The sequence below is a fragment of the Aotus nancymaae genome, unplaced genomic scaffold, assembly GCF_030222135.1.
Source record: "Aotus nancymaae isolate 86718 unplaced genomic scaffold, 86718_ANA_hifiasm-v0.15.2.pri h1tg000028l, whole genome shotgun sequence".
Lineage (NCBI taxonomy): Eukaryota > Metazoa > Chordata > Mammalia > Primates > Aotidae > Aotus > Aotus nancymaae.
In genome coordinates this window covers 12,637,718-12,654,637 of record NW_026988441.1, presented here as the reverse complement: position 1 = coordinate 12,654,637, position 16,920 = coordinate 12,637,718, and the positions used below count along the sequence as shown (strand labels likewise).

The following is a 16,920-nucleotide window of genomic DNA, read 5'->3' as shown; positions in this document are numbered from 1 at the left end:
GGGCCTAGGCGGGGGTGGGGGTGTTGTCAGGACTAGGGCCAGCACAGGGGGTTGGAGACACAGCCACACAAACACGCGGGGTACAGCACAGGGGTGGGTGGGCAGGGCAGGCTGGGCGCCATATTGCACTTTAGAAGTGGGGCCAGGCGGGGACCCCCCTCAAACTGGAGCCTGGGGAGGAGGCTAGAGGCCATCACATTCCTTCTCTCTGTGGAGGGGAAGTGAGACCCCTATGCTGGGGCCGGGCATCAAGGGCAGACAGTCAGCCGCCCTGGTCCCTGCCTCAGTGGAATCCATAGCCCCCTGCCAGCTCAGCTGCCGGTCCCCCCTTTGCCCGCCTTTGCCTTGGGGGGCACTGGGAGGCCCTCATCGCCCTCACTGTCAGAGCTGCAGCCGCTGACGTCGGTGATCTCCAGCTCCGAGTCGCTGTCCTCCTTCCCACCAAGGGCAGCCTCTGGACCCCCAGCCCCTGGCAGTGCCAAGCGGGGGGCCGCTGCCAGGCCTGAGGGGCGCTCAGGGCCCAGGCTCTCCCCTGTCGAGGCCAGCAGGGGCATGGCTGTGGGGCCTCCCCCTGCCCCTGCTGAGGGCAGGTGGCCCAGGGAACTGGCCAGAGGGTTGGGATAGAAATGTGGGGGGTAGAGAGAGGGAGGCAGCTTGGGGAAGGGGCCCGTAAGGTACGGGTTAAAGTTCCAGGGGTACTCAGGGAAGGCGCGGCCATAAGGACCCAGCAGGCCAGGGGGCTTGGAATAGCCGGTGGCACCTGAGGGGCACAGGGGTATGTCTGTCAGGCTGCGGGAGGGTCTGCCTGCCTGGGAACCATTAAAGGGGGCCACCTCCCTGCCATATCCCACCCCATCTCCCCGAATCCCTCCCACACAGCGTCTCACCCCCTCACGGCTTCCCCCAACTCCATCTCCTCCCAGTCCCCGCCTTGTCTTCCCATTCCTTAGGCACCCCTGAACGCCCTTGTTCCCCCCCTTACTTCCCCTCCCTCACCTCACATCCTTTTCTGGCTTTTACACACACACACACACACACACACACACACACACACACACACACACACACACACACACACACACACACACACACACACATGCATCCTACAGCCTAGCCCTGGCCCCTTTCCCCATTCCTTCTCTCATCCTTTCTTATCCTTTTCCCTTAAGCCTGCAGCTTCTCCCACCGTGCCCCGAGCACCCCAGAACCTCCAGGCTCTTACCAGAGCCCAGGAACGGGAAAGGGCTGTCCAAACGCGGTTTATCCGTCTCGGAGGTGAACAGGGGTGTCCGGGCCCCTGGCTCTCCCAGGCGTGGGGCAGAGAACAGGGTCTGCAGGGTCTAGAGAGGGAGCGGGAGAAGCGGCCCTGCTCAGACGGTCCCTTCCCCGGAGTGGGCACCAAGTGCCTTGGTTCCAGGACCCCAGTACCCAGACTCACCTCAGGGGTGAGGGGAGGAGCATCTGGCCCTGGGGCCCCCGCAAAGGGACTGGGGGTCAGCAAGAGTGGGGAGCCGGCAGCAGCTGCCGCCACGTCCAGCAGCGGATAATTGACAAGCACGACTTTGCTAAAGTTGAACTTGTAGGTGAACCTCTTCCCTTTGGTCTTGTGTAGAATCCGCTTGTTATAGTAGTAACTGTGGGGAGAGCGGGTGGTGCTGGGGAGGCCCAGGGGGAGCCCTGGGGCAGGGTCTGGGTTTCTTAATGCATGCAGTCCCAGGTATGGTGCACAGAGCACTAGAACTTGGGGAAACTGAGGCTCACAGAAGTCCCTTAACCTTCTCACAGGGCAAGGAAGGGATGAGGCAGGAGTGGAGACCCTGCCCTGCGAGACTCCAAAGCTCAGGTTTAGGGATTCTTCCTCCCACATCCCTTCCACTCACAAGCCCAGGTTTAGGGGTCCTTCCTTTCACCTCCCTCCCACTCATGAGTAGCTATGGTGGTTACTCATGCACAGCCCTGTGCCTTGGTGGGATCCAGCAGGAAACTGCCCCAGGATGCAGAGGGGGCACCAGAGGGGCAGAGGGGGCACCAGAGGGGCAGTAGGGGGAGGGGGGTAAGGTGGTATCTAGCCCCCAGCCTGTCCTCACCGCAGGGCCCGGCTCAGCTTGTCGTAATTCATGTGGGGCTTGCATTTGCGAATGCCCCACAGCCGGGCCACCTCGTCGGGGTCCTTGATGACGAATTCTCCATAGTCCCCCTGCCAGGCAATGACGCCCTGGTACTCCTCCTTCTGCAGCAGCTCCAGGATAAAGTGCCACAGCTGGATCTGCCTCGAGCCAGGGGACGACTCCGGCTTATAGGCCCAATCCGGGAAGGCAAACCCTGGGGATGAGAGGCACGGAGTGGCCTGGGGTTAGGATGCCAAGTCCAGGGCTCTGGGTCCTGCTGGACTCAGTAACCTGGGAGGCATCTGGTTCTCCTCCAGCCTCAGGCATCTTTGGGGACCTGGTTTCCACTCTCCAAACCTCCTCCCCTGGTGTCTGGTCCCCAAATCATCCAATAGGGGCTAGAACCCAGTCATCCAGGGACCCTGGGTTGGAACCAGTCATCCAGGGACCCTGGGTTGGTACCAGTCATCCAGGGACCCTGGGTTGGTACCAGTCTGGTCCCTACCTTGGCACAGCTCCCCCAGGCTCAGCGTCGGGGGGTGGAGTTGGGAGGGACAGGCTTCCTGCTCCCCTGACAGTGGGGAGGACTGGAAGGGGTGCTCCCTCCACAGCATTAGTCCTCCCGCTGCCCCCAGCCAGCCCCGGAAGGTCTCCGGTCTCTCCTGCACCCTACAGTGCCCCCAGCTCCTGCTCTATCTGTTCCCCATTCCCTATCCCCTGCTCCACGTTTTGGCATTCCCCAGAGCCCCCCACTGACACACCCTGGCATATCCAGGCTGGGGCTGTGTGCATGTCTGCACCTGCCCGTGTTTTTGTACCTTTCCTGTCCCTGTGTCCCTCCCACCCCATATCCATGCCCGTGTCCATCCAAGAGCAATCCAGAACAGGGTGTGTGTACACACGCACATACTCACCGATGCCCATGGAAGACATGTCACAGACATCAGTTCACACAACACACAGCCACACTGGGTCACAGGCACAGCAGAGTGCCACATGTGCTGGGGGCCGCCAAGGCTGGCATGGCAGACACGGGCTGCCCAAGACTCAAGGTCACATCATCTCAACAACCCCAGGGTGCACACCCGTCACAGCACACAATTACACATCTCAGGACTGGGACCTAATAACAACTGCGCGACACACACAGGACCACAAAGCCCCAAAGAACACTGTACAATGGAAGCAGTGAACACAGCACAAGATGCCCATGTCCCCAGACACAGCCCAGCAGTCACACACAGGGCGACAGCGTGTCAGCAGAGCAACTTCCCAAACCCACACACGGAGGCACCCACGTGTCAGCCCTGACACCCACAGCTCACTCGGCATGACGTCTCGCATACAGAGTGGGGTACACCACTGTCCACATACCCTCAGGAACTGGACACCCTGAAATCTCACCCCCCCATGCAGAAGGCCGCAGGCCATGGGTCCAACTTCTGTACTCACTCCTATGCTCCCTCCTCTGCTCCCTACCCACTCCTCAGAGACCCCAAACCCAGGCATGAAAACAGAAGGCAGAGTGAGTCCATAAAAAGCTGGCGGCAGTGCAGGAAGTGAGGGTGGTGTGGGCCGGGGCAGGGGAGACCACCAGCATCGCTGTGTCCACTTGCTGTGTGATTACGGGCAGGTCCTTGCCCTCTCTGGCTTAGAACGTGGGAGGCAAGGGGGTGAAGGGTCCTGCCCAGGCTGCCATGTATATAAAAGTGGGTGCTCATGCCTCCCGGCCTGAAAGCTAGGGAGCTCCAGGCAGTTTCCTCCTTGAGGGAGAATTTTTATCTCAATTCCTTTTTGGGTCTTTCTCACCCCGAGTGAGAGGGCTGGATCCAGACTCCAGCTCTGACCCATTCCACACCCAGAACACGTACTACTGGGGAGGCAGCTGTATCACAGACACACCCGCAGGACCCCAAGGTGACAACGGGACACGGATACACCACCTGTCCTCCAATGCACACCCTCAATGTGTCATACCTGTGAGGCACAGGCACAGCTAGAGAGAGGACCCCCAAACTCAGTAGGCAGACACACACGTGACAAACCCCCAGAATTCACTCATGCACACACGGACCCTGCGCTGAAAACCGGACACAGCCCCCAACACAGAAGCCCAGGGACGCATCCCCCACACAACCCCAAATGCACCAAGACATCCACTGGGATCGCCACGCACCATGAGACCGACTGCGAGAAACAGGCAAAGGCTCCTCACCCCACTCCGGCAGAGACAGGGTCCATGAGCTGGCAGACACCCCCATCCCAAAATGCAGACACGCCCAGCCCAGAGACACTCAGGTAGCCTCAGATGCGCAGGTACAAGCAAATACACAAGCTCACACAAAGACAGGCTGCGCAGACACATTTTCCCAGTGTGATCCCTTCTAGAAACACTGAAGTGTGACACAGGGACACACTGAAATGAGACCCCAAATAACCAAGCACATAGTCTCTCTCACACACACACCCCTCCTGCTGCACACCGGCGTGGTCTTACTTGAGCTCGAATGCATATCCAAGCCAGCCTCACTGTCCACCCCCAAGCTCCAACCCTCCACTCTGAGCAAGGTGTCCTCTCTCCCAGGGCTCCGGCTGGCCAGGTTATGCCTGCACGTCCCTCTGACGGGGCAGTGCCGTCTGTCCATCTGTCCATCCATGCCTGGCCTAGTGCCCCTCCAGCCCAGTCCCTGCTTACTGTCCCCGCAGATCCTGCGTGGGAGCAGGCTGAGACATGTGTGGCAGGGATGCCCCTCAGTCACCTCTGCACCTCGCCCACCCTCCAGAAGACCCGCATGTCTCAGCAGGCAGGTGGCAGGGGAATCTGGCTTCGAAGTTTTTAGCCAAGTTTCTCAGGAAGGGGTTTGATTTGGGAGACTCTGACCAAGATCAAGAGAGGAGGACTCACAGACTAGAGTGAGACATGTGGAGACACAGAGAGAAGCAGGGTGCGGCTCACTGGGGAGGCCTGAGGGCTGGGGGAAGGGGTCGGGGAGGTCCGGGCCAGTTACCGGGGGTCCAGAGAGCCGGCAGGGCGGGCGGGGCGAAGAGAAGGTCGGAGACGCAGCTACAGTCCATGGCAGAGCCGGCCCTGCAGAGGCCGGGAGGGACACACGGGGACGGGGCGGGCAGGAGAGACAGACACAGGTCAGCCAGCAGGATGCTGCCCGGGGCCTCCCCTCTCCCAGGTCCCCACCCCAGCCCTCCACCCTCCCCCACAGGCCCTCCTGCCCGCTCCCTCCCGCAGGCTCCGCTGTGTCCCCGGCTGGCCCCGTTCCTTCCCTCCCAGCCTCTCCTCCCGCAGCCTCTTCCTCACTCGATGCCCCCATCACTAACCACGCCGCTCCCAGCCTCCCTCCCCACTCCCCGCCACTCGCTCACGCTCTCACACTCGCTGGCTCTCGCCTGCCTGCGCCCCGCACCGTCTCTGCTGCCGTCCCCCATCCCGGTCTCCCGCCTGACCTCCCGGGACGGTTGGTCCCTGCGTCTCTGGGTCTCCCTTTGTCTTTCTCTATCTGCCCCAGATTTATCTTGCTCCGAAACTTGCCCCCATGCCCGCCCTGCCCAGACGACCCCCAGACAGGCTCTTCCAGCCCAGGCGCAGCCCCAACCCGCCGCAGCCTCTGACGGGCTGGAGGGGGCAGGCCTGGCACCCCCTCCTCCAGTCTCCTACCCCACAAGGCAGCCCCCAGTGCCCTGCAGGAGGCCTCCACAGACCCCAGACCTGCTGCTCGCCCTGAAGACCCCTGCCACTCGGATCTGCCTCCCTCCTCAGACACCCCTTCCCTTCGCATCTGCCTCCCTTGTCAGGCCCTCTCCCTCAGACACTCCCTCTCTCTAGATACCTTACGCCCCTAAGATACTCCATCCCCTCCTCATTCCAGCCTCCCCGAACCTTTCCCCTCAGACGGCGCCTCCCCTCCACACCCACACCCACGGAATCCGCTCCCTCTTACACCCTGCTGCAGACACACACTGCCCTTGCGCTCCCGAGACCCCTCCCATCAGGCACTTCAGCACCTCACTGCCACCCTCAGACCCCACCTCTGGAGCACCTTCTTCCTGGAGACCCCCCAGATGCCCTCAACCCACTCCTCTGACACCCCGATACTCCTCACTGCTCCCATGCTCCCCCTGAGACACCCCTCAGACCCCGGGAGGCTGCACTGTGTTCCCCTGTCAGCCCCACCTACCCCCTGGACACTGGACAAGACTTTTCAGATACCCCAAGTTGCCTCAGACTCACCAGGTCCCCCCACAGAGGCCCCAGCCCCAGATGCCCCCCACCTCCCATCTGCCTCCTGGAGCCTCCCCAGTCCCAGGCTCCCTCTGTTCCCACACCTATCTCCCCTTCTTTCTCCATCTGCCCCCTGTCTCTCGATATCTCTCCCTCTCCATCTCTCTCTCTCTCCCCTTCACTTGGTCTCTTCTCCCTTCCCTGTCTCCCCCCACCATCTCGCTTCCATTTCTGTCTCTCTCCTCCACCTAGGGGTTCTCTCTCCCCGCCTCACTGCCCTCTCCCCCTCTCTCCATCTCTCCCTCCACCACTCAGTCTCTTCTGTGTTTCTCCATCTTCCACCCCCACCTCTTTTCTGTCTCTCTCCCTTTTTCCAGTGTGTCCATCTCTGTCTCCCTAGGACTTTCTCCCCATCTCTGCGATCCGTCTCCCCCTCCCTTTCCACTATCTCTGTCTCTATCTCTCCCTCCCTTTCCACCACCTGTCTCTCCCTCCCCTTGTACCATCTCTGTCTCTCCCTCCCTCTCTCCCGTCTCTGCCCCCACCCTGTCCCGTCCCGCGTTTCTCCAGCAGCCCCGCTCCTCCACACCTCTCCCCCACCCATCACTCTCCCACCTCCCGCTCTCTCTGCCTCTCAGGGTCCCCCTCCTTCCTCCCCCCACCCCCACCCCCTATTGGCCCCTCTCATTTCCGTGTTGGTTTTGATTTCTCTTCCCTACGCTTTCAACTCCCCGCCGCCTCCTCCGGACACGTTATAACGAGGAGCCGTGGGATCGGCGCTCCGGGCCCTGCTCCCACGCTCCCCCCGCCGTGTCTCACTCGCGTCTCTGCCATCTCGTGGTCTCTGTCGCCACTTCTCCCTGTCTCTGTGCCCCTTGGTCCTGTGTCAGGCCCCACAGGGACTTGGACCCCCGGCCCATACCCACCACCTCTGCCGCCCTGTCCCTCCCATCTCTGAGTCCCCACGTCTCTGGGTCTCTGTATGGCTCTGTTTTGATGTCTAGGGTCTCCACACCCCTGTCTCTGTCTCCGCCTCCTCCTCACATCCCTGCCCTGTCCCCGTGTCCCCATCTATGTCTCCTCATCTGTCTCCCTGTCTGTGTCTCTGTCTCCATGTCTCTGGGTCTGTCTCTGTGTCTCTGTCTCCATGTTTCCATCTCCCTGTCTCTGTCTCTGTTTCCATCTCTTGGGGTCCCTTTGATCTCGCCCTGCCCCTGGCGCCCCCCTGGCCCCATTGATCGCTGATCGACCGATGGAGGGAGCACGGCCTGCGGGGCCTGGGGCTGCAGGGCCAAGCAGGACCTGGCAGGATGGCCGGACAGATGGACAAACAGCCCCAGCCCCAGTGGCTGTGGAGGGGGAGCAGCCGCAACCCCCGCCCCTCCCCGCCGGCCGGTGCGGTGCGGATGGGGACTCCAGGCAAGCTTTAATTTTTAATTTTATTTTGCTTCCTCCACCCCCCCTTCGCCCCCCATCCCTACCGCCCGCAGCCATGGCACCGAATGTGTGTGCGCATGTGAGCAAAGCAGTGTGCAGAGGCACTGGGCAGGCAAGGGCCCCCTCCTCCCTTCTCTCCCTGCGAAGCACAACCACCCAGACCCACACACCAGCCCAGGCACGCACACCACCACATCCCACACAGCACCGATCGCAGAGACGTACACACCAGCATCCCACGCACACCACCGTCCCACACAACACATCACAGACACACGCCTACAAAGCGACACACACCACCGCTGCCATACACAACCCACTTCACACAGATGCATGTTGGTAAAGTCCCACACAACACATCACAGACACACACCAACAGTGACACACACCACTACTGCCACACACAACCCACATCACACAGATGCATGTGTCAGTCCAGTTGCACACCAACACTCACACAATCACACACATCAGAAAAGTCACAGATGCACAGAAACACACAATTTTACAGATACATGACACACACCAATTCAATCTCACACAGAAACAAAGACACGTAATCACAAATTCTAGACATGCTACACAGACACATAATCACACGCCAAGCCTCACAATCAAATACAGAAACCGAGATCCCTGAGCACACAGTGACACACAGACAGCAGCACACAGAAAGACACACAGTCCCACAGACAAGCACCACCAACCCTTGAGTGCATACATGTGCACTTGGTCAGGCATGGAGCCATAGAGGTACACACACCAGCACCAACCCAGACAGCCAACGCACACGGCCACACACACACCCATTCACAGACACAGTCACAATCACACACACACACCAAGATCATGGTCCCAAACATATGACGGACACACAGCGGCCCCTGCAGAGGTACACGCAGACACACTCAAAGCCCAGTCGGGGTAGGGGTGGGCACTCAGAGGTGACCCCAACCCAAGCCCCTGCCACTCCTGCTGGCTGCCACCTGTCCCCATCTGCCTGCCTGTCCCTCGTCTGTGGACTTTCTGAGCATGGGTGTCTGCATGGGTGCCTGTGTGTGGGTATGTGACACGTGCCCTTATCTCAGACCTGCTTCTGTGGCTGTCTCTCAAGACACAGGTCTCCCGGTCTCTCTCAGCCCCTTCGGGTGTCGGTGTCTCTTTCTGTCTGTCTCTATCACTGAGGGTCTTTGCTGCTCATCTCAGCCTGCCTCTCTCTCTATCTCCATCTCTGAGTGTCTCTGTTTCCCCCATCTCTGTCTCTGGGCGTCTCTCTCTGTCTCTGTACCTCTCCATCTCTGGGCTCTCTGTCATCTCTCTCTGCCTCTGTCTCCTAACCCCCCATCACCCCGGCCCCCCGGGCTGGGGTTTAACCAGTTGTTTTGATATCTCTAAGCTGCACCGGCCGCCTCGGGAGCCGCCTCGGGCCTCACACCCCCCCACCAGCCCCTTCATCCCTCACCCAGGCCCCCCCATCCCCACCTCCCCTTAACACAATCTGCACAAGTGGAATGAAAATTGATTTTTTTTTTAAATTTCATATCTTCTCCGGGGCTCTGTCTAAAGAGGAGAGAGACGCGGCCCAAGACCCTTCTCCCACTGCCACCCCCGCGTGCACACACCATGCCCCAATGTGCATGTACACACACACACACACACACACACACACCCCAACTGCACCTACCCATGGCCACACATTCAGGCACAATCTGGGGACATATCCCTCCTTATGTCACACGCCCATGTAGGACACATCTGTGCACACAGTAGAGACCCACAGTGACACCCACCAGTAGGCACACACACACCACGCACATCCCCAGCCAAGGGCCTGCTGCCAGCCCACCCATCTGTCGCCGTACAAATGAGCCCCCGACACCCTGTCCCATCTGGGTGCACAAAGCTGGCTCCCTGCAGTCACACAGTGTGTGTGCTCACACACCTGTCCGTCCAGATTAGGCGTCCATGGGTACACAGAGCAGGCTCAGGGGCTGGCCCTCGACAGAAGACCCTGTGCCTGTCCTGGAGAGGAGGGATTCAGGGGTGATGTGGGGTTTCCTGCATGGATGTGCCCCCCTCATCCTGGATGCCACCCCTATTCCCATGCTGCCCACATCAACCAAATGCTCTGGCCTGACCCTGGTTAGGGGTGCCTTTGTGCCTGGGGTCTACACACACCCCACACATATACACCACATATGCACCACACATACCACATACACACAATATATACACCCCTCCACAAACACACCACACACACAACTAATCACACATACTACATACACAGTATACACCACATACACACATCACACACGCACCCCACACACATCAAACACCCCACACATACCACACACGCACCACACACATCACACACACACCACTGCATATACACTCATATACACATCACTACCCCTCACACCACACACACTACATACACAGTATACACCACATATACACATCACACACATTCCACATACCCTACCCATTACACACACCACATAAACACCACACATACACCACACACATACCACATACACACCACGCACACACCATACATACACCACACACATACCATACACTGCATACACACCACACACACCACATCACTATCCGTCACACCACACACACTACATACACTACCCATCAGATATACACACACTGCATATCCACCACACCACACACACACCACATACACTACCCGTTACACACACAATACCCACCACACACATTATACACGCCCCATACACTACTCACCATACGCCACATGCACACCACACACCCTGCACATACACATACCACATACACACCATACATCACACCACATACACAAGACACACTGCATACACACACATCACACCACATGCCACAAACACAACACATATACCACACTCAGACACCATACGACACACCACACACATCACCCACATGCTACATACCACACTCACACAACCACTCACAGCTTACTACTTCTCTCAATACCACACAGTGTAATCACCCATGGACACACACAAAACCAGTCACCCCTAACACACAGACCCACAGAAAACACACAGAAGCACACACAGTGACACCACACACAATTTGGTGTTCACACAGCATCACAGAACCACAGCCTCACACACAGACTTGGGCACAAGTTCACACAAGTTGCAGACACGTGCTATCCAACAGCCACACATAAACATGCAACCACACAGACATACACAATCAAACATACACAATCAGTCATCAGGGCTCTTTAGGGCTGGACACACAGTACCACTCGCTCAGGTGTTATGAACCAACACTCAGGCTGGTACATTCAGCCATGCAAATTACCACATGTGCGCACACATGCATACACACACACACCCATATCTGAACCCAGACTCAGACACAAGCCCACAGGCTCAGAGACACAACCGTAACCCCTTAACACCAACACAGCACCACACAAACACACAGCTGGTCTCTGACACACAGATTTCGGGGGCTCTTCCTCAGCTGCATCCCTCACACCCACACTCACCAGCCCAGCTGCTGGGGGTCCTCTTGGGTTGCACAGGCTCGGTCCTTCCACCCTGTTTCTCTGGCACTGAGCCTCCTCATCTTGCCCCTCAGAGCTGTCCCAGGTCCTGGGGGCCCTCCCTGCACAGCCACACCATGAGAGAACCCCAGACACGGCACAACTCTAGAACTTTGGACAGTCACACCAGACACAGCTGAGCACCACACACGTCACACAGACATGACATGCTCACAGACATGACACATGCGGCTCACTCAGCTCCCAGACTTAGCCACCTGTGCCCAGGAGCACGCATGTCTACACAGGTCACATTTACATATGCTGTGACACAAGCCACACAGTCACACATGTGCATACACACACACACACACACACACACGGTCTTCTGCCTCGACTGCACTGCACAGGATGCACAGAGGGACAGAATGGCAGACAGACAGGGCACTGGCTCCCCAGGCTGGGGAAGGTATGTCTGTGTCTGTGACCCTCTCTTGCTTGAGAGGTGGGGAGGCTCCAGACCAGAGACAGAGAGGCGTGTGGGTGCAGGCAGGGTTGGAGACCCGCACCCTCCTCCCTCTGTCTCTCCCTCTCTGTCTCTCTCCCTCAGTGTGTCTCTGCACAATGTCCCTGGGGCTGCGGACAGCACTCCAAACAGTATCAGTTCCGGGGTGGCGAGGGAGCGTCCCCAGGGAGGTGGGAGCCGCAGTGCCACGCACCCCGCCTACCAAACAGCTCTGGGGGAGGGGAGAGGGAGGGCGGAGGCGCTACCGCGCGCGCGAGGCAGAGGGAGCTCAGGCTGCTCCCGGACCCTGCCAGTGGACTCCCCCTCCCCTCAGAGACCCAGAGAGATGGAGGAGCTGGAGACTTGGGTGGAGGGCACAGAAGTGGGGAGACATGCAGGGAGGGAGAGAGACCTCGGGGGTGGAGAGTGGCATGGAGAACGGAGAGGAAGAGGGAGCAAGACAAGGAGAGAGGTGGAGGGGGATAGGTGGGAACCCTAGAGGGGGAGGCCCAGAGACGGAAAGAGACACACAAAGTACAGGGACAGTCCCGTAGAAACAAGAGGAAGCGAGCCTGGGAGCCACATGCACACGCAGAGAAGAGACACAGAGACAGAGAGACGGGCAGGGGGAGATCCGAGGTGGGGAAACGCGGCAGAAGGAGCGAACCAGAGAGGCCGAGACAAAGTAGATTAGAAAGCTTGAGGTCACAGGAGAGCGAGGGAGGGCCTCGCCAGAGGAAGGAGAGGAGGGGGCAGAGATGCGGAAAATTGAGGGATTAGGGCGGAGGCAGGAGAGGAATGCTGGGGAGCGTGGCCCTGGAGGTGGGAGCGGAAGGCTCAGGTGTGGGCCCGGCGGCGGCGGGCACATCTAACGTGTGGATTTCTCATCCTCTGCCCCAACTCGCCCTTCTTCAGTTCTAAGGGGTCGGTGTCCCCTGGCCACCCTACCCCTCCTCCTCCTTACCTCTGCCAGGCCCCGCTCCACCTAAACCCCAACTCCATCCTGCTCCCTATCTACCTCCTTCGGGCCCCATCCCCAATTCCTGCCTCTTCCCTACTCTTGCCTTAATTCTACAGCCGTCCCCAGCCTCACTCCACACCAGGCCCCACTTCCTAGGCTAGACCTTTGGCCCCACCCCTCTATCAGAGTGACAGACAGTAGGGAAATGACTGTTACTTGGTGATACTGGAGGGGTGGGAGCAGAGAGCTGAAGTGGGGTGTGGTGCACACCAGCACCAGCTACTCAGGGAGCCCAGAGACCCAGAGAGAGCCCTTATAGACGGTAGCCACCAACAGCCAGGGCTCGGGTGTCCCCGCAGAGCGACCCCACAGAGCATGGGTCTTGGCACTAAGAGTGTACTGAGGAAATGATGCTGAAGTGGAATCCACATTAAACTGCACTCGGCAGGAATCAGAGAGACCGAAATAGCAGATCAAAGGGGCAGAAAGCAGATCAAGGGACAGAGATGTGGAGGGCAAAGAGACAGGGTCAGAGGGCTGGGGAGACAGGGATGGAGCAGAGAGCTGGTGGGGCAGGAGACATCGGAGCATGCGGAAGTGGGGAGAAGTGGGTGACCCAGGGTCAGAGAAAAGGAGGAACAGACAAATGGGGCCAAAGACCCAGGATGGCAGAGAACTGTGGACCGGAGGCTTGGGGCCGGCCTGAGGGCTGGAGTGAGGGGCGGGGCCTGGGTGGGCTGGGCCTGGAGCTGGGTGCCGGCCTCTGGGGATCCCACTAGGGCCAGGGTCCAGCCGGGCTGGGTGGGGGTGCTTAGGGCTCCAGGGGCATCAGGCGCGGTGCTAATTCAGCGCCATCGATCAGACGGGATGAGAGCAATAAATTATTGTGACAAGATGCAATCCTGGCCCGCGCACTGCCGCCGAGGCGGATCGATCCCTGTCCCCAGCCCCACACCGGGTCCCATGCCCAGGCCTGGGCTGGAGGGGATGCCTCTGCCCTCCTCTCCCTCCATTCTCCCCGGCTGCACGCACTCACTCCCACTGATAGCCAGGTGAAGGGAGGGTGAGGGGCAGCCTAGGGAAGAGGCAGGAGGGGGCTGGGGGGACACCCCATCTGACCCAGGCCTTTTGCTTCCCTCAGCACCCTATCCTCACCACCACCTGTGAGGTAGGAACTGCCATGATGGATGCCCATTTCACAGATGTGGAAACTGAGGCTCTGACAGGAAAAGTAACTTGGCCAAACTCCCACAGTGGTGAGGTGAGCCTGGACTTGAATGCAGGTCAGTATGACTTGAAGCCCCCCAATATTTGTACTGTCAGAGGACAGAGCAAGGGCCGGAGACAGAAAAGGAGGGAAGAGACAAAGATGAGACAGACACAGAGTCCAGGATGTGGAGAAATTGAGAGAGTCAGAGAGCTGTAAAGACTCTGTATGGAGAGGCGCAGACAAAGACAATCAGAGAAACACAGAGAACAAAGAGAGACTGGGAGACAGGTGAAGACAAAAAGACAGGGTGGGACAGAGGGGTGGAGAGGCCAGAAGCAAAGAGAGACAGATACAGAGACAGAGACTCAGAATCAGACAGGCAGAGATGGACAGGGGCAAGGAGATATGGGCAGGTGGTGGCAAAGGTGGAAACGGAGAAAGGACAGGAAATGAGGGTAGGCAGAAAGGAAAGGCCAGCATGCATGGAGAGGGGTTTGGGAGGCAGGGCTGTGCTGGGGGTGTGTCAGGGGAGGCAGGGGTGTGTCGGGGAGGCAGGGGTGTGCTGGGAGGGGTTGTACTGGGGGTGTGTCGGGGAGGCAGGGGTGTGCTGGGAGGGGCTGGGCTGGGGGTGTGTCGGGAGGCAGGGGTGTGTCGGGGAGGCAGGGGTGTGCTGGGAGGGGCTGTGCTGGGGGTGTCTCAGGGGAGGCAGGGGTGTGTTGGGGAGGCAGGGGTGTGCTGGGAGGGGCTGTGCTGGGGGTGTGTCTGGGGAGGCAGGGGTGTGCTGGGAGGGGCTGTGCTGGGGGTGTGTCAGGGGAGGCAGGGGTGTGTTGGGGAGGCAGGAGTGTGCTGGGAGGGGCTGTGCCGGGGGTGTGTCAGGGGAGGCAGGAGTGTGCTGGGAGGGGCTGTGCTGGGGGTGTGTCAGGGGAGGCAGGGGTGTGTTGGGGAGGCAGGAGTGTGCTGGGAGGGGCTGTGCCGGGGGTGTGTCAGGGGAGGCAGGAGTGTGCTGGGAGGGGCTGTGCTGGGCGTGTGTCAGGGGAGGCAGGGGTGTGTCGGGGAGGCAGGGGTGTGCTGGGAGGGGCTGTGCTGGGGTTGTGTCTGGGGAGGCAGGGGTGTGCTGGGACGGGTTGTACTGGGGGTGTGTCTGGGGAGGCAGGAGTGTGCTGGGAGGGGCTGTGCTGGGGGTGTGTCTGGGGAGGCAGGGGTGTGCTGGGAGGGGTTGTGCTGGGGGTGTGTCTGGGGAGGCAGGGGTGTGCTGGGAGGGGTTGTGCTGGGGGTGTGTCTGGGGAGGCAGGGGTGTGCTGGGAGGGGCTGTGCTGGGGGTGTGTCTGGGGAGGCAGGGGTGTGCTGGGAGGGGCTGTGCTGGGGGTTTGTCGGGGAGGCAGGGTTGTGTCGGGGAGGCAGGGGTATGCTGGGAGGGGCTGTGCTGGGGGTGTCTCAGGGGAGGCAGGGGTGTGCTGGGGGGGTTGTGCTGGGGGTGTGTCTGGGGAGGCAGGAGTGTGCTGGGAGGGGCTGTGCTGGGGGTGTGTCTGGGGAGGCAGGGGTGTGCTGGGAGGGGCTGTGCTGGGGGTGTCTCAGGGGAGGCAGGGGTGTGCTGGGAGGGGTTGTGCTGGGGGTGTGTCTGGGGAGGCAGGGGTGTGCTGGGAGGGGGTTGTGCTGGGGGTGTGTCTGGGGAGGCAGGGGTGTGCTGGGAGGGCATGTGCTGGGAGGGGGCTGTGCTGGCCCTACACAGCTTGTGGAGGGGGAGGTGGGGTGAGCATGTGGGATGACAGCCTTGGCCCCAGGAGTCAATGGAGGGTGAGAAAGTGAGGCTGGAGTGCAGGGGAGATGGGGTTGGGAGGTAATGGAGAAGCAAGTGTCACCAAAGTCACTAGGTAAACAGATGATCTGTAGACAGGAGGTCACCTGAGGGGCAGATGTGGGAGGCAAGGACACCTGGATGGCTAGGAGGGTAGTCTCTGAAGTCAGACAGCCTTGATTTGACTCAAATCTCTTAACATCTTCTTGGACCTCCAAGCAGCTCTCTGGATTCAGTTTCCTTCTCTGTAAAATGGGGACAAGAGGCAAGTACCTGCCTCATGAGGGTCCTATAAGGATAAATGAGACAATGGGTGTGAAGAACTTACTGTCACAGAAACAGATGGTGGACTTAGTAATCAGGAGCTGCCGCCGCCATCACCCTCACCCTCACCCTCGCCATCAGTATATATGGGGAGGGCAGGTGTTTGTGGTGGAACAGGTGGGGCACGTGTTACAAGCAGCTGCTACTCAGAAAGTGATACCTGGACCAGGTGTTTCTGATACTCACTGAAGTCACAGAACCTCGGACTTGCAAGAGGCTGTGCGGTGCAGGGAGAAGGTGTGGGGTAGCTGGGAACAGGTGCCATGTGTGTCTAACACTTGCTACAGTTGTTATCATGCACACGGAGGAAGGTGCTTACCCAGGAGAGAGCTCATCAAAGACACATGCTAGGAAAGGGGACCAGAGTTTCTGGAGAGACGCAGGCTGGGGACAGGTGTGAGAGATCGGAAGGTGTGGTGGTGACAGGCTGCAGGGACAGGTAGCCAAGGTGAATGAGGCAGTGGGAGGGGTACCGTGCATTCCCGATGCTTGCAGAAGGTGCGAAGGGACTCTGGTCACATGGATGTCTAGGGGGAGTAAAAGGAGAGAGGTGGCTGGAGTGTGAGGAACCAGGTGCATGTCTGTGGGACAGGGCCGTGTCCAGGTCTCCCCTAGACCCAGTTGAAGAGATGTGAAGCAAAGAGAGATGAAGGGGGTAGGTGTGTGGGGTGTGGAAGCCTCGGTACCTGTTTGCTGAAGAAATGACTGAATGTGTTTCCGGGGCAGAGGATTGCCGGGATAAGCAAGTGAGGAATGGCAGGTGTATGGGGGCACTGGTGTCACCTTGTGTAGCAAAAATCAGAGAGGGAAGCACGGGGAATTAGGTGTGTGGGGAAAGAAG

The 16,920-nt window shown here is 59.5% G+C and overlaps 2 protein-coding genes across 2 annotated transcripts in view; one reads left to right on the top strand and one right to left on the bottom strand.

Moving 5' to 3' along the window:
- The window catches only part of ARHGEF1 (Rho guanine nucleotide exchange factor 1), a 38,281-nt gene extending 24,302 nt beyond the window's left edge, over nt 1-13,979 (top strand). Inside the window, exon 30 of the mRNA XM_064381237.1 lies at nt 13,892-13,979. The gene's annotated coding sequence lies outside the window, so the exon portion shown is untranslated. The remainder of the gene's footprint in view (nt 1-13,891) is intronic.
- On the bottom strand, nt 24-5,232 carry ERFL (ETS repressor factor like). Its single transcript, XM_012461345.2, has 5 exons — nt 5,117-5,232; nt 2,088-2,322; nt 1,439-1,634; nt 1,223-1,340; nt 24-760 (listed from the first exon to the last, which is right to left on the bottom strand). The coding sequence occupies exons 1-5, from the start codon at nt 5,181-5,183 to the stop codon at nt 312-314; spliced, it is 1,065 nt and encodes a 354-aa protein (XP_012316768.1). The 5' UTR covers nt 5,184-5,232; the 3' UTR covers nt 24-311.
- Nucleotides 13,980-16,920: the final 2,941 nt, after the last annotated feature.

Excerpts from the sequence above, each read along its gene's own strand:
- ERFL (XM_012461345.2), bottom strand. The coding sequence starts at position 5,183 with ATGGACTGTAGCTGCGTCTCCGACCTTCTCTTCGCCCCGCCCGCCCTG. Across the intron at positions 2,323-5,116 it reads GCCGGCTCTCTGGACCCCCG|GGTTTGCCTTCCCGGATTGG; the intron begins GTAACTGGCCCG and ends TCTCATCCCCAG. Across the intron at positions 761-1,222 it reads TTTCCCGTTCCTGGGCTCTG|GTGCCACCGGCTATTCCAAG; the intron begins GTAAGAGCCTGG and ends TGTGCCCCTCAG.